The sequence below is a fragment of the Myxocyprinus asiaticus genome, chromosome 34, assembly GCF_019703515.2.
Source record: "Myxocyprinus asiaticus isolate MX2 ecotype Aquarium Trade chromosome 34, UBuf_Myxa_2, whole genome shotgun sequence".
Taxonomy (NCBI): domain Eukaryota; kingdom Metazoa; phylum Chordata; class Actinopteri; order Cypriniformes; family Catostomidae; genus Myxocyprinus; species Myxocyprinus asiaticus.
In genome coordinates, this window is record NC_059377.1 from 16,686,735 (window position 1) to 16,704,229 (window position 17,495).

General features: G+C 36.9%; 1 protein-coding gene and 1 long non-coding RNA gene across 7 annotated transcripts in view; one reads left to right on the forward strand and one right to left on the reverse strand.

The window, feature by feature from the left end:
- Positions 1 to 14,707, forward strand: part of LOC127425181 (tumor protein D52-like) — a 44,882-nt gene extending 30,175 nt beyond the window's left edge. For 3 of the 6 annotated variants that reach the window (XM_051670888.1, XM_051670887.1, XM_051670884.1), the window contains exons 5-8: positions 65 to 91; positions 792 to 833; positions 2,197 to 2,245; positions 4,874 to 7,209. In XM_051670888.1, coding sequence (XP_051526848.1) covers positions 65 to 91; positions 792 to 833; positions 2,197 to 2,245; positions 4,874 to 4,996 — 241 coding nt within the window. In that variant the 3' untranslated portion in view covers positions 4,997 to 7,209. Of the gene's footprint in view, positions 1 to 64; positions 92 to 791; positions 834 to 2,196; positions 2,246 to 4,873; positions 7,210 to 10,260 lie in introns of those variants that run through there. The other 3 variants (XM_051670885.1, XM_051670889.1, XM_051670886.1) reach the window with 3 other exon arrangements.
- The window catches only part of LOC127425193 (uncharacterized), a 230,117-nt gene that overhangs the window by 51,568 nt on the left and 161,054 nt on the right, over positions 1 to 17,495 (reverse strand). The window lies entirely within an intron of this gene.

The following is a 17,495-nucleotide window of genomic DNA, read 5'->3' on the forward strand; positions in this document are numbered from 1 at the left end:
ACTCTGCTGCAACACTGGCAACATCATTAACTGTTTTTGCTAATGAAACCTCTGCCGTTTACAGATTACAGTCATTGTCCAATTCTTTTGGGTAAGACTGTCTGCAAAGGCTTTAAACAAAAGCCAGTTGCTTTGGATGCTATATTGCTCAGTAGTGTGAAGAATAGTCTTATAGTATGGCATGTGCTCAGTTGAATCTCTGTTTTGCTTGACTCCCACTACACTCTCTCTCTCTCTCTCTCTCTCTCTCTCTCTCTCTCGCTGTTTCTATGCATGCATACTTTTTTCTTTAATCTTCCCTTTTGCTGATTTTTCCTACTTTCAGTTGTCTCTTATGCTCTGTGTAACTTTAAATCTCCTCTTTGTTTCTCAGTACTCTTAGTTGTGTGAAATGATGTGCATATATCTCTCACAAGTTTAGCATAACCCCATGTGGCTGGTCCATCTTCTGGCTGTTGCTCTACTGAACATAATTTCTGTTTCAGACATGTTTAAACACTGTTTATTCTCTGCAAATTCTCTCGTACACTGTTCAGCCAAACTGACCATCACAGCTGTGGTGTGAATCTGTGTCAGTGATACCCATAATAAAGTCTTAAAGCCCTGATGGATTAAAGCCTTACACTCTTAGTCAGTTTTACAGAGCATGAAGGGCTGAGGGGTTTCTTTCCTCGCTATTTGTAAAATCATAGACGCGTGTCTTTGCATGGCTTTCTTCCCCTCTTTTAATGCGTTTGATACTTACGGCTTTGGCTAACTCCTGTCTGCTCTTCTTTACTGCTGACGGATAGTATACGCTCCATACAGCATTCTGCTAGCATGCCCTTGATGAGGTAAGGATTGGTTAATCACAGCATTCTGTGGTCAAATGTTTTTGTATAATGACCTAACTGTATAATTGACTGTTGTCCCTCGTAGAACTCTGCAGTCTCTTTCTTCTCCCATATTTAAATAATTTCAACTCAAACCAATATTTTATGTTCAGTAATGCTGGATAATGTACAGGCAGCTGGTCAGTTGGCTGTACATTGTCCCCTTACTTGTGTTTCTTGGAGATCATATAAGCTCTGGTCTAAAACCTAGTGAGCTGCATTGCTGTCTACATAGGCAGGTACTTTCTAAGCCAGCATCATAACTGAAATGGGACCTCTTAAATGACAGTCACTCACACAAGCCACACAAATAGAACGTGACGTGCACAAAAGAATAATGCAAACAGTTGTTTCCAGTGAAGTATACCTACATTTTTGCAAATTGATTTTTACGTGGCTCGTTGTACGTATCGCGGCAGTTACCTGGTGAAATAAACATTAGAGGTGCTACAACAATGACTATTATTCACTTTCACACAAATCACGAGTAAAATGGCAGATTCTTAAATGGCAGATTCTTAAAGTGTTACAGATTTTTAACAGCACTTACTTTTTCCCTGTTCCTCACACAATGTTATCTTATGACATCTAAACACTTACTATAGCGAATGACTTGTAAAGTGATACATTTTAATAGCGTTTAACAAAATAATGTGGTTTCCTTTTATTACACAATCTGTTAGGTTTAGGTTTAGGGTAGGAATGTCGGTTTTGTTGATTTAAAACTCCATAAAGCATTACCCTTCAAGACCTCATCTGGTTTTCATCCCACATTTGTTTTTTATGACACTATCGGTTAAGTTTAGGTTTAGGGTTGGAAGGTAGTTTCTTTTTTTTTTTTTTTTTTTTTTTTTAAACTCAACAGAACATTAACCTTATAAACCTCATCTGTTTAGGAGAACATTGGAGTCACTTTTAGCACCGTAGAGTGGACATTTCACTTTGGAACTACCGCAGCGATACATGTAATGAACCACGTAATTTAATTTAGCAAAAATGTCACCAAAGCCATGTCATTTTAATGAGATCAGTCTGAAATTTTCAGTGAGCTTGTTACAATGTATTCTGGAATTGCCTTATTCATGAGATTGCGATGCTGCCCAAAATTTTTGTATCTTGTAAGCCAGCATAATTTTGGAACAGCTTTCATGTCTTGAGCATGCCTATGATTCCTTGAAATATTGCCTAGATCGAAAGCTCATTAGAGCAAAGCCATAGTGAATGAATGGAGGCAGAATGACATTTGTTATACTTAACACCATTTTGGCACATTTTTGCACTGTAAAATGATCCATTTCTCATCATTACATCACATCTTTTGCAGGAACAAGCCCACCTTCAAATCATTTGAGGAGAAAGTGGAAACTTTAAAGGTAGGGTTTGGTACTGAGAACCAGTTCTTTTCTAGAACCATTTTCATTTAAAAAAAAAAATACCAGAACCGTATGATTTTTTTAAATGACTTTCGGTTCCGTTTACAGTTCCTGTACATGCAATTTTCTGCCGATGTGGATCGAACACTGTCCTAAAATACTCTGAAGTGTTTCCTGCTGCGCAGCTGAGTGGCAGTGTATTTTATTCCCATACGAATGACTCTTATGAGCCGGCCCTTTGAATTTATACAGAGCGAAACATACGGTGCTTCCGGTATAGTCCTCTTCCCGAACAAATTACTCGAATTATTATACGTTTTTTTTTAATCTACTGCGCGGAACATACTGCTTTTCCGGTATAGCCCGATTCCCTAATGAATTAATCTAATGAGCTGATTCTTTTGAATCTGCAGCGTAAAAGATACGGCGCTTCATGTATAGTCGATTCCCAAACAAATTACTTTTTTTGAGCCGGCCCTTTGAATCAATACAGAGCGAAACATACGGCGCTTCTGGTATAGTCTGATTCTCGAAACAATGACTTTAAAGGTGCAGTATGTAAGATTCAGAAACCCTTGTTATTAATGACACCTGTGGCCGTTAAGTGAACTGCAGCCAGCTACCTGTTGCTCGTGCTCGTGCACACACTCCATAGGGACACGAGCGAGCATCCAAAACAATGACGTAACATACAAAAAGACTAAACGTGTTTCACCGGCATCATGCTGACAGATGAGGTAGCATAGTTAAAATTACACAGGATTGTTTTACTACAAACTTTGAGACTGTATATTATATTTGACTCTCCAGTGCCAGAACAGGGCTAAATAAAGTGTGGATGTAGGTTTGGCTATGCAAGACTGTAGTTTGAAGTAATCACTTTTCTTTGCATGATACATAGGCTACTGTATAAATGCAGTCAATGTCGGCATTAGCTAGCTAGCCAGCTTTATCAATAGCTGTTAGCTAAATTTGGTGGATGATGACAGTAGCTGTTTATAAAATAGACTGTACATTTATAAATATATTGACACAATTCAGACAAATGTCATTTTGATGTATCGATGTGCTGTTGTTTTATAATAATAGAATGTATATATTTTCTGTATAACCAAGTTTTGTTACACCAATGAATGGGACTTTTTGCATTATCTTGATGTCTAGCATTCATTTCATGTGTTATTGTAGTTTAGCTTGCTGAATAATTACAGATTAACATTGATTATGACAGCTACTGTGCAGGCAAGATCAAGTTAGCTAAAATTACACAGATCAATCCTTATGGCACTATATTTCACATGCTTTGCAGTTATGTAAGCTTACCTGTCCAATAAGAAGAACGCTAATTCAGGGTCGGTTTTGATCCCCAAAACCGAACGAAGGTCCCTCCAGGAATCAAATGCCCTGCCGATGTTCACTCTTGTTTTCGCTCGACTACGATCACGTTCCCGCTTAGCCTGACTGGATTCAGTAGATAAATGTTTTTTTTGTTTTGTTTTTTTGGCTTACTCAGAGTTTGTGTAGGAGTCGGTGTTGTGCTGGGAGCCGGACGTTTGCTGGATTCCATCTCTAAGATAACGTTACCTAGCGTTGCAGTTTGTTGTCGCTGTTGAATAGCAGAAGAGACGCTATTACTGTCTGAGGCAAGGCTCTCGGGAGCGTGCATAAACGTCACATCCTTTGAATTTTCCTGCCAAAAGCGACCCGCTCCCTTTGCATGAAAATCAGTCTACAGGCTTTAATAGGCAACCTGGGAAGTCCAAGGCTCAAGCTGTTCACACATTGGCAAAAAAAAAAGGTGAATATTACATGAAAATTGTTACATATTGCACCTTTAATTATATGGTTTTTTTTAATCTACAGCGCAGAACGTACAGCACTTCTGGTATAGTCCGATTCTCTAACAAATGACTCTAATTATATTGTTCTTTTTTATTGAATCAAAAACACTTATACATCAGTTGGAGCGGTTACTAAATTAATCTTATACTGATGCGCAAGTTATGAATGTCCAACTAGAAATAAAATAAGAACTGTTGGTCTCATAAGCATTATGTGCAACATTAGACTACAAAACACAACTGTCTCTGGAACTGTTACTGTGTTTATTTAATGTTAAACTTCAGACCTGTGAGACTTGACTGCTTGTTTATATGACAATGTGTAATTAAAGATAAAAAAGTTTTGTTGTATTAAGTGGAATTTTATAAAATAATAAATGCATGAATTTAATATGCCATCACATTTCTTGTTTGTTTAGAATTTTTATTTAAAATATAGTTGGGATCAATTATTGTATTGCATTTATGCCTCTAAAAAGTCTGCAAACACACCTTTTACAATAATGTTTCACATTTATTTCTCATTTGATGATTTTTTTTAATAGATTTGTAAAAATAATAAGACTGCAGAGGATGGTAAATGCAATAAAAATTGCATCTCTTATATCCAAATAATAATTCTTCAAAAGTACTAAAAGAATCGTTGAGGAATCTGAATCAGAACCAGAATTGTAAAATTTGTTACGATTCCTATCCCTATTTAAAGGTATAGGAATAATGATAATATAAACCCTGTGTGATGACTTGAACGTTTCAAAAACAGGTGGCCTCGTTTCTGCCCTTACAGACAAAAATAAGCCCCACACCCTCGACGGGAGATAATGAAGCAGATTCAAACCCCACACCTGACACAGAGCCAGTGGTGCAACAGCCGGAGGGAACAATTACTCCAGATCTAGGACCCCAGTGAAGATCCATCTGACACACCTCCAAACCCATCATATCCTCTCCTACTCCTCTCCCCTCCTTCTTTATCTCCCGCCACTCCACAGCTGTTTGCCATGACAGAAAGCCAGTGGAACAATTTAAATGGAGATATTGCTCTGCCCCAGTCACTTAAATTCAGAACATGTGATTGAAATACCTGGCATGCACAAGATGTTTTGTACAGTCTTGCACATGCACAGGTGATGTGCATATGGCATTTTGAAAAGATCCTGATTTTTCTATGCTACTCTCCTCTCCTTACAGTGAGCACTTGCTTTCTGGTAGCAGCCACTTTTGTCTACTGGGGTAACTCCAAACGGGACACAGTAGTCCTAAACTGGAGTAGATGTGTGAGTGTGCGCACATTAGAATGTGAGATGTATGTTTGCTCATAGTACATCACTCATTCACTGCAGCATTGACATGTGACTGCTGCCATTTGACCCCTGACTTTAGGTCAGTGCTGCTCGCTTGGCTTACATGAGAGGCTATAAAAGGGAGTCTCTTTTTACACTCACACTTTTGAAAGAAATATCCTGGAGTCATAATATAAAGCAAAAAAATATATAATTGAATTAGATTGCCTAATTTCCTAAATTGTTTACAATAGCACATACAACCCACAAAATTAACCAAAATTCTACTAGCACAAATCAGTTACCTTTAGGAGTGCTTTGTCTACATATATAGAAGTATATAGAGTGGTTGTGTTCTGTTTTTTTGTTTTTTTTTTTTTTTAAACTAATGCCAAAAATGCAAAACCTAAGAAGTTCTATGTAGATAAATGTGTGTAGTTTAGCCTAACCAAAAGGTTTTGCGTACAAGTATGTCTATTGTTTGCATTAATAATTACTATAATACCAAGTATGATCAAACAAAAGTTACAACACTGTATCATCACTCTTTCTTCCTGTGCTTTGGATTCATGTTCATGGTTTAGATGTAGAGCTTGTGTCATAAAATGAGGAAACTTGAGCAGGACACATGCTTCATGCGACTTAATTTCTCTTTGTTTATGTAACACTTTCGATTAGTCGCAACGCTGAGATCTCAGTGCCTTATGTTGCTGTAGCTGGGGAGGTTACAACTAGCTTTTGAGGCATTGTAATTTAACTACTGCTGTAGCTTTTTTGAGACAGTGTACTATGACATCAGAGGGACTGGTGACCTCATAGAGTTGTTTATCATCTAGAAACCATCCCTGTTGTTTTAGACTGTCTTTCACACACCAAAAAAGGAGTGTTAATCTAAAATTGTTAGCTTGTGTTCCAGTACAACTTTATAATATTTATAAGCACTAGTTAAAGTATTGTTTGTTTCATTCAGCTTCTTAGAGTACTTAGCGTTGTGCCATATTTAAGGTCTTAACAAAACTGGGCAAAATTCAGCTGTCATCAATGTTTCAAAAAAAAAAAAAAAAAATTGTATTGATATTGTGCGCAGAGTTTATTACCTTTAGAAAATAATGTTTTTATGGCTTTGGTATCCTAAACCGATAACAAAAAGCTTTGGTGAGCAGAGGGTGTTTTTGCATGTGTGCACATTTCTATTTGTTTGTCATGTTGAAAGCAGATCTGTTCTCATACAGTAATATTTCATTCTTCATTATGTGACTGGGCAAATCTTAAATGTACTCTTGATTGATTAATTTGTGTGTACGGTTACATTTCATTTTTATATTTTGCTTCGATACACAGAGAGGGTTTATGTTGCAAATGTTGAATGCTTTGCTGCTGCAAAAGAAGTTTGTAAGCTTAACATGCTAGATCTACCTAGTAGTGATTTTCAAAATAAAACTACTTATATCAAAGGCATTGAACATGGTCAGCAGCAACCAAATGTCCATTTACAATCATATTTATGTTTGTGTATAGTGACAAATACTAGTCACGATGATAGATTGTTAAAAATATTGGAGGACCAAAACATTTTTAATGATACCCCATTCAAAAGTCTGCCTCACTGTTGTCATGGCTCAGGAGTTGTATGTTTCCTTTTTCTCAACATCATCTTTATAAAATGAATGTTTCTTTACACTGATTGTCTCTAATGGGCTTTTGTGTTGGGTATCAGTTGTAGTGGTTAATCCTGCTGTTAGGGTCATGTAGTATCCTAAAAGTCTAGAACTACTTTGAGCAGAGAAATCAGATGTGTTTATTTGTATGTCTGGTGCCTAATAAAGCACCATTGACACTGCCTTTGTCCAGTCTTCATTTTTTTTTTAATATCTTTAATGCAACCAGTATATGCAGCTTATTTGACCGAGCTGCACTACCGCTACAGTACACGAGATGGCGCCCTGATGTTGGCTTTGTCTATGGTCATTTTAAAGTCACCTGGACAGAGTAGTTTAATGATAACGATATGGTGTCATAATCTGTTTGTGAATGCATCCATAACAAATAACACAGTTTAATGTAACAAAGGGCATTATATTGCAGTTAAAATGATGCTATTAATAGCTAGGGTGGATAAATACTGTAAGGGGAGAGTGAAATCACCTTTAAAGGGATAGTTCACACAACAACAAAAATTCTCTCATTTACTCACACTCATGCCATCCCAGATGTATGACTTTCTTTCTGATTTTTTTTTTAGAAGAATATCTCAGCTCTGTTCGTCCTTACAATGCAAATGAATGGTGTCCAAAACTTTGAAGATCCAAAAAACACATAAATACAGCATAAAAGTAATCCATACAACTCCAGTGGTTTAATCCATAGGTGCATCCCAAACTGCACACTTCTCCACTATTCAATGGCATTTTGTAGTGTAAGTAGTGCGAGTAGTATGTTAACACTGAAAATGCAGCAAAAGGAAGTGCACTTTAAGTACCCCGATGATGCATTTTTTTCAACCGTCAAAACGGAGTGTGGAATTTTGGACACTACAGGCACTCAGCGCACAGGGCTTGTCATACATAGCGGAAGGGGCGGTGTTACCTAGCTGCGCTGCTGGTCTGACAAAAAGTTGCAAATAATGGACAATGTAGCAGCTAGCGAAACTTCAGTGGATACCGCACCTTACAAATGTGAGTTGAATGTTTTACCATCACCCCACGCTGTGCGAATATGTACATTGTTTAAGATACAAATGTTGAACTGAGGTTGGCTAACGCGCTAAAGCTAGTGGCAACACAACACGTGCGCTTGAAACGTCACTTCCGTCAGCTGTTAGACGGTGAATGCTTTCGTGTAGTAAAAGACCATTAAGTGTTCCATTTGGGATGATACTACACTTTGAAAATTCATACACATTTACGCATTTGGCAGACGCTTTTATCCAAAGCGACTTACAGTGCACTTATTACAGGGACAATTCCCCCGGAGCAACCTGGAGTTAAGTGCCTTGCTCAAGGACACAATGGTGGTGGCTGTGGGGATCAAACCAACAACCTTCTGATTACCAGTTATGTGTTTTAGCCCACTACGCCATCACCACTAGTGTCATTTGGGACACAGCTCGTGTCTTCAGAAGTGATATGATAGGTGTGGATGAGAAACAGATCAATATTTAAGTCCTTTTTTTTACTATCAATCTCCACTTTCACTTTAACATTCTTCTTTTGTTTTTGACAATTCGCATTCTTTGTGCATATCGCCACCTACTGGACCGGGAGGAGAATTTATAGTAAAAAAAGCACTTAAATATTGATCTGTTTCTCACCCACACTTATCACTTCTGAAGATATGGATTAACCACTGGAGTTGTGTGGATTATTTTTATGTTGCCTTTATGTGGTTTTTGGAGCTTCAAAGTTCTGGTCACCATTACCTTGTATTGTAAGGACCTACAGAGCTGAAATATTCTTCTAAAAATCTTTGTGTTCAGCAGAAGAAAGTCATAAACATTTTGGATGGCATGAGGGTGAGTAAATGAGATTGATGAAAATTATGAGATTAAATAATTTACATTTTTGTGTGAACTATCCCTTTAAACAAGTTTTTCTTTCTCTGTAAAACATCTATAGCTCATAAAACCATTTGCTAATTTTCCATCCAGAATTGACAAATAGTTACATTTCTAGCATAATTTCTTAGAGGTTATTTAAATTAGTCTTTGACTTGCAGATAAAAAAAAAAAAAAAAAAATGAGGCAATGCACTGTGGGGTCTGCAAGCACTCAAAACTTGAACGCTCTATATTTTTTCCCCCCATGATGTTACTAAACACATTATGGCCTAAGGCTGCTAATTAGGCCTAACGATTCTGTCTGCAAACTATTATAATCAAGCCCAGTTTCTGAACATCACATATTACGCAGTTATATTTAGATGAATAAATACACACAGTAGGCATCCTATAGTAAACAGCTGCCGAAAAAAATTCTTTTTATTTTTCTGTAATAACCAGGAGTTCATAACACAGGCACCTTAGAAAGGTTTTTACATCAAAGAAAAATACAACAGCGGCACTGACGAGCACCAGAACATTGTCACTGTAGCACAATTACAATTTCTATTTACACACAGCTCAGAGTAAAAACTAGTACAGCCAGTAAGTGAGATAATAACAGTCACCAAGTGTTTTCTCCTTCAGGAGGAAAGGAAAATCTTTTAAACTTTGGGAAAAAGAAGGAAACAAAACAAAATGGTGACATTAGATAAACATTGTAAGACATATAGCAAGTGCTTTCAGTTAATGTATTGCGATAATTTATCAAATCCAGATAATGAAATATCCTCTCTGACAAAAACCATCTCTCACTACGGCCCTTTCCACAGACAATACTAGTATATGTGGTGCAAAAATATTGTCTTTGACTTTCGATTTATATATTTGTTTGGTGTTGTCACGTGAACCTGTGCACCAAAGCATTAAATTGCATAATTGTATCAGACTGAACACAGACTAGACACTCACAATGACAAATATAGTTGCATGAAGGCTTAAACATGTCCTCTAAGGCCCTTATTTCTGCTGATATTTGACAGCATTTAACTATATTTGTTTTCATAAGGAAAACCCCTTGAACCTCAGAAACCCGTGCCTTAAATCTTTCTGCATTGCTCAGTGATGGGTGTTCAAAGACAAAAACAAGTTTCAATAAATCAAATACATACTGGATTATACAATTTCAAAAGTTCAGGAGTTGCTGTTGTCGGTACATTGTTAGGGCTGGGTAGTGATACAGATTTCATGATTTGATAAGATTCAGATTCCCTCTTGATTCAGTTTTAATTTGTTGGGTTTATGTTGGTTATATATTGCATTCATTTTTTGATAATGTCAGTTTTATATATTACAGATGAAAGACGTTCTCTCTCAGTTTTACTGACCAACCACTGGGTGGCGCCATGATGATTCTGACTGCCGCTGGACTGTTTTTTTGTTCCTGTTGAATTTGCTGTAAGCGATTTTTGCTGTTCTGAAACTTCCACGAGATTGAGCAGTTAAATTAGACACGCCCCCTCTTTTCAAAACCCCTCCCTCCAAAGATAGCTTTGAGACTGAGTTGGTCTTCTCACATTTGTCAAACACAGCAGCAGCAAAATAGCACCCTCAACTGATGACTGTTGTGAATCTGAATATGACATTAAAGGTGATGCAAGTGATTTTTTTTTTCATGGAAAGGTATGCAAACATTTTTACTACCTTGAAAGATATTAATGAAAAAAGTGTCCTGAGATATCTCACCGGCTTCTGTGACAGCTCTAGGCTCTGTAAACAGCAAACAAAAATGTGTCAGTGAGCCGTGGAAAATGACACTTTGTGAGTATTCAATACTCAGAGTATTGTAGTTGCAGCAAATTATTCCAAGTGTATCTGTGTCCCACGAGACTACAAGGAACACCCACTTCACGACACACCCACTACATGTAATGCCGCCCCTTGGATCATCAAGTGATTCTATTGGCTACAAGAACGTTTAAAATCCTATGCAATCACTGTATGATTTCTCTTAACTCTTTAAATATGAAAAGAATAACTTTGAAATTATGTCACGTATCATATTATTAAACAGAAGCTATAAATGGTAAACTGAACTTACTTTAATGTGAAATTTTGTGGAAGTGCTCTTTATTCCTGAAGGTGTTTGTACAATTTCTGCTTGTTCAATAATAATAATAAAAAGATATAAATGGTCAGATAAACTTTTATCTGTTCTGTTTTCTCCAGTTAGCTTACAGGCTAATCAGTTAGCCTATTAGCTTAGCATACACTAGCTTCTCTTTACTTTCATTACATTTCTCCTCACAGTCGCCGCCTAGTGATACAGTGTAGGATTGAATTCAAAAGTTTCAAAATTTGCTGTATATTTAATGGTTTTACAAACTTTTCATTTTTAAAATCTTTGTGGTAATGTTTAGGTTTAGAGTTCTGGATAGATGTAGGTGTATGGTTGCTGCGGGACTCTAAATAAACATAACAAACAGTGTATGAATGTGGCATCCAACTGTTCCAATACTTCAGGATTTCGCTGGTTATTTGGCGTAACTTGTAGTGGGCATGTCTTGTAATAGTCTTGCAGGCCGCAGACAGACCCCTCTCAATTATTGAGGCTTACTGCCATTTTTATGCCATGTTGTTCATAACAGTTGTCAGTTGAGGGTGCTATTTTGCTGCTGTTGTTTTTAACAACTGTTTCTGCTAGTGTCGGTCTCAATAAAGCTCATTTGATAGCTTTGAAGTGTGGAGTTTTGGGGAAAGGGGCGTGGCTAATCCAACCGCTCAGTTTGGGAAATTCTAGAATGGCTAAAATCGCTTACAACACCTTTAAACCTGAATTTTCCACTTCAACTAATACACTTTGAGAACATGCAAAATATTGACAGGCAGAAAGCACATCAAAGTCTTCTGATTGGCTGAACAAAGAATCTGTCCGTTTGCCGTTTACACAGTCTAGTGCCGTCACAGAGAACGACGAGATCTCAGAACAATTATTTCAGTGATATTTTTCAGGGAGAAGGAACATTTTCTGTATACCATCATTTCATGTCATCTCCTTAAACTTTGAGGAGTGAAGCACTGTCAACAGATGTTTAATCGCGACTGTAAACATATATAACAGTGCCCAAACTATGCAGTTAAACTGCTATTTATTTACATAATTCTTTTAAATCAAAAGTTTAATATAATTACATTAGTTAACGCACTATGAAGTAACGAACTAACAATGAACAATTGTAATTTTATTAACAAGCATTAACAGATTAATAAATGCTGTAACAAATATATTGTTCATTATTACTTAATGATATCTAATGCATTAACTAATGGAACCTTATTGTAAAAATTGTTACTGCAAATTTAAAGTACAAATAAAAGTTAAATCTTGGGATTTTAAGAATCGCTATCAGGATCGCGATTAATCGGAAAATCGATATTTTTACCCAGCCCTCTACATTGTGTCGACATAATTAAACCAAGATGTGCAAATGACATTTATCGGACTTGACTTGCTTTTTGCCATCAGTATACGTTAAATCTAATTTGAGAAAGAATCTTTGTTTTTTTTTATATGTTAAAGAGATATTTTAGATGTGGAAATTGTTTCTGCAATGGATCTGAACCTTTTGCAATAACAATATCAGCTCTTCTCCTAATGTGACTATTCTTTAGTTACTAATGTTGCATTCATATATGCATAAAAAAATCGAAATTATTTTTACAGTTTTTGAAAAGCCACCAATTTGAAGAGCGTTCCTCTATTTTCCTTTTCATGATTACAATATAATTTTCCTTTAAAAGCCTAAAAATATACCATCCAGTTTTTCAAAGCTACATTTATAGCTATTGCATCTACAATAAAACCTGTCACCCATCAACAAATTTGTCCTTCACATTGGCATAAAGACATCAAGTACCTTCTTCACTGCAACAGCTTCAAAATAGTACATGTAATCAATGTGCAATAAGAAACAATAAACAGTTATTAAATATATAACAAATTATATATGCTGAATTTGGGGAAGGTATAATTTTGGTAAGTGGCATGGATCACCCAAACTGTCCTCTTTTATGGCTTTACAACTCAATTGCTGCATCTTTCTTTTCTGCTAGCAGTGGCATGCAAAGATGAAGACATCCTGAGTTTTCCTTTTTATCTCTTTACACAGCAGAATTCCATCATGTTCACTGGGCATCAGATGCCCCTCCTAACATCAAACAATGCACTTCTTAAACCAGGAATGTCAAACAAAGAGACAATGGGACAGAAATGAGTCAACTAAATATAAAAAGCACAGTTTGGGCTGACTGCTAGCATTATATTGGTCTTTTAGATCAACTGGTCCTCACTTTCAGCTTGTATTTGAAGTGCTTTTGCATCATCCTTCAGGCATTTGTTATTGTCGCCTTCTGCTACTGAGTTCTTATGCGGTTTCATTTATCATTAGCATCTGTCTGTTTTTATGGCAGTCCCCCTCTTTCAGTGTGCACATGCTGCTAGAACAGGTCTACAATGAAGCCACACAAATCTGGCCTTCAGCCCAGACCCAGTGGAATGGCAGCAGTATGTGGCACAGTGACTATCAGCTTTTCCGCCAATCAGAATCGATTGCTCTCCCTTAAAGGAATAGTTCACCCTCAAATAAAAATAAATTACACACCCTCGTGTCGTTCCAAACCAGTATGATCTTCTGTGGAACACAAAAGGAAATGTTTTGAAGAATGTTCGCGTTGCTCTTTTCCATAAAACAGTGACAAGCGGCTGTCAAACTCCTAAAAGCACCATAAATTACCATTAAAAAAAAATCAATACAACTGGTGTGCTACAGTGGCAAGAAAAGGTATGTGAACCCTTTGGAGTTACCTGCATTTATGTATAAATTTGTTTTAAAATCTGATTTAATCTTCATCTAAGTAACAATAATGAACAAACACAATCTGTTTTAACTAATAACAAATTATTGCATTGTTCTTGTACATACTGAAAACACCATTCAAACATTCATAGTGTATGTGAACCCCTAGGCTAATGGCATCAACAAAAGCTAATTAGTGTCAGGAGTTGGCAAACCTGGCATCCAATCAATGAAACGAGATTGGAGGTATGGGTTAGAGCTACTTTGACTTATAAAAAACACTCAAACATTTTGAGTTTGCTATTCACAAGAAGCATCTGCTGACATGGACCATGCCTTGCAAAAAAAAAAAAGAGATCTCAAAAGACCTACAATCAAGAATGGCTGATTTGCATAAGGCTGGAAAGGGTTACAAAGTTAACTTGAAGAGCTTAGATATTCATCTGTCAACAGTTAGACAAACTGTCTATAAATGCAGATGATTTAGTACTGTGGCTACTCTCTCTAGAAGTGGCCATCCAGCTAAGTTGACTCAAAGGGCACACCGCAGAATACTCAATGAGGTAAAAAAAGAACCCAAGAGTGACAGTTAAAGATTTGAAGGAATCACTTGAACTGGTTAACATCTCTGTTCATGAGTCTACTATACAGAAAACATTAAACAGGCATGGTGTCCATGGTAGGAGACCACGAAGGAAGCCGCTGCTTTCCAACAAAAACATTTCTGTGTGCCTAAAGTTTTCCAAAGACCAACTTGACACTCCACAACGCTACTGGAAAAATGTTTTGTGGACTGATAAAACTAAGGTTAAATTGTTTGGGAAGTAGACATAGCATTACACCACATTTTATGACGAATTTAGAAAACCATCTAATTCCAAAGAGTTCACATACTTTTTCTTGCCACTGTATATTTAAATTATTATTTACAGAAAATCGTTGGATATGGATGGAGTGCATTTAAATGTGGCACATTGCGTTTAGTTATGAGACTTAAAAGAGCCAACGCTGTTTGCCATCTGTAACGTTCAACCTGGTGGGACACGTCTTGATGTGCAATATACACACACGCGCACACACACACAAAAAATTCAAAACATCTCTTCTTGTTTTCCATGGAAGAAAGAAAGCCATACAGGTTTGGAACGACATGAGGGTGAGTAAATATTTTATAAGTGAACTATCCCTTTAAAGAACGAGCACCCATTTTAAATGAGGAAGAAGCCCTTTGTGAGAAAACCCAATGAAAATGTGAAAGATTTAGGATGGAAATTAATGCGTCATTTTTAGAGGAAGTGGATTTTGCAAGTCATTCCTACAGTAACGGCAGCCTGCTTGCCCTGTGCCTGTTTTTACAGATAAAACAACACAAACAACACATTCATAATTCAGATATTTTTTCGTTTTCTTCAACATGCACATGCAGTATTAAAAAATACAGTTAGATCAGCAAATACTTGAAAAAAGTGTAAAAATCCAGTGCGACAGTCTTTGAGTTCTGAGGTTAACATGGTTCTTGATTGACAATGGTCAGAAGTGAGATAATCCATTCAGAGCGCTGAGCCTACAGTTCCCATGCATCTGTGGCTGCTTTTGGCATCTTATTTTCAAGTTATGAAGCCATACATTTAGGATTTAAAAAAATGTTTTGTTGTTTTTTCATCAAAACAGCAAGGCCTGAGATAGAAAAGGTGTTACAATAGCTCTGTTCCTATATCAACCTCGCTGTCTACTGTTTACATAGACAGCTGCCATCTAAAGCAGCATCCTACCCTAAATGGAAACTCCTAAGTGACTGTTTTGAACACTCTACATAGGCTACACAAATAGCGCTCCTCATGTGAGGAATTTGGCCAAAATTAGGTACATTAGAAGGCAGCATAATTACTATGTTTACCTTTTTGAAATGGCCTCGTGTTGGGAGAATGCCTATAATGCCTTAAAATTCTGTCTATGTAGGCAGCTCACTAGGTTTTGGAACACATTTAATATATATATATATATATATATATTATGCTTATTTTTCCTTTAATCAGCATACCGGTCAACGAGACCCCTTGAGGAGCACTTGAAAGCATAAACTGGCATGTGGATGTGACCAAGCTGGCGAGTCATAGCCCTAAGATCTTCTGTTGCCCATCAGTGCATGGCTCTATCTGTTCTGTAAGGCTGGAGTTTTGGTCTCTGAAAACAATGGATGATCTCACTATGTAAGCATCTTGTAAGAGAAAAACTTTCCCCGGTCTTTAAACACAGCCGTAAATCAACAAACTTGTTTGAATTGTTGATTAAACGCTTCTTGCTGCGTCTTGAAAACCAGAGATAAAAACAACACAGACTACAATATTGTACTTGAAAATCGTTTACAAAGCACAACTGGGAAAAGATCTCTCTCCCCCCCCAAGCTTCAAATTCATCAAAAGACTCTTTATAGAATAAAAACAAGAGCTAGTCCTTAAATCTGTTGAAGGTTAAAAAAAAAAAAAGGGGGGGGGGGTGGCTCCAATCCCACACGTTTTAATCTACAAAATGATGAACTCAGACAAGCCGACACCAGAAACATTCCTTTGCTTTTCTGTGATATCAGACCTCACCAAGGCACAGTCAGACTCCTATAAATCCTCATACAAATACATTCCTGAAAACAGTCAGGAGGATCCCCTCCATGGAGAACAACAAAAAACAGTTCAGGTCCCCTCTCTATCTACTCCTGAACGAAGCAGTCTGAACTGGATAGACATGACCTGATCATCTACCACGGAGATCCGGCAACTTTTTGGTTGTTAAAGGAATAGTTCATCCCAAAATGAAAATTCTGTCATCCTTTACCTTCATGCCGTTTAAACCCGTATGACTTTCTTTCTTTCATGGAACAAAAAAGGGGAAGTTTTGAAGAATGTCCTGGCTGCTCTTTTCCATATAATAAAAGTAAATAGGAACTTGGGCTGTCAAGCTCTAAGAATGACTAAATAAGTACCATGAAAGTAGTCCATTAAACTTGTACACTATATTCCAAGCTTTTTGAAGCCATACACTATCTTGTGTGAAATTCTAAATTGTGTGAAATTGGAAAATCAAAATTTAGATAATTACTCACTAAAAATCTTGCCCTCCACCGTAACTCTCAAATCAAGCGACATTTGGTTGCAAGAGAGGTAAGAACCAATGATGTTTGATGTACTATGTCTAATGCAGTCAACCAAAAATGACTGCATTAGACATAGTACGTCAAACATTTTTGGTCATTTTTGGTTTGAGAGTTACTGTAGAGGGCAAGATTTCTAGTGAATACTGACTTACATTTTTGGTCGGTTTGTTGATGAAAGCTTTCTTATGGCTTCAGAATACTTGGTATATATCACACAAGTCATATGGACTACTATTATAATAATTATATGGCACTTTTTTAGGGATTTGTTTTTTTTTACATTTTGTGTTCCACAAAAGAAAGTCATATGCGTTTGGAACAACCTGAGTGAGTAAACAACAGAAATTCCTTTTTTTAGTGTACTATTCCTTTAATATGCATTGCAGAATGCCATCAGTACTGTCATGCCTTTTTCAAGGCACTCCAATGACAGCTGTGATTATAAGCCCTCTAAGAGAGAGTAAGTTCTATCCTGATGGAGCTGTTTTATAAAAAAAAAAGTAACCTTTTTTGTCAGCAAGATTTACCAGCAAAAATGTCCTCTCTGCTACTGCCTTCTCACTATCTTTTTTGCAAACTCAGCTGTTT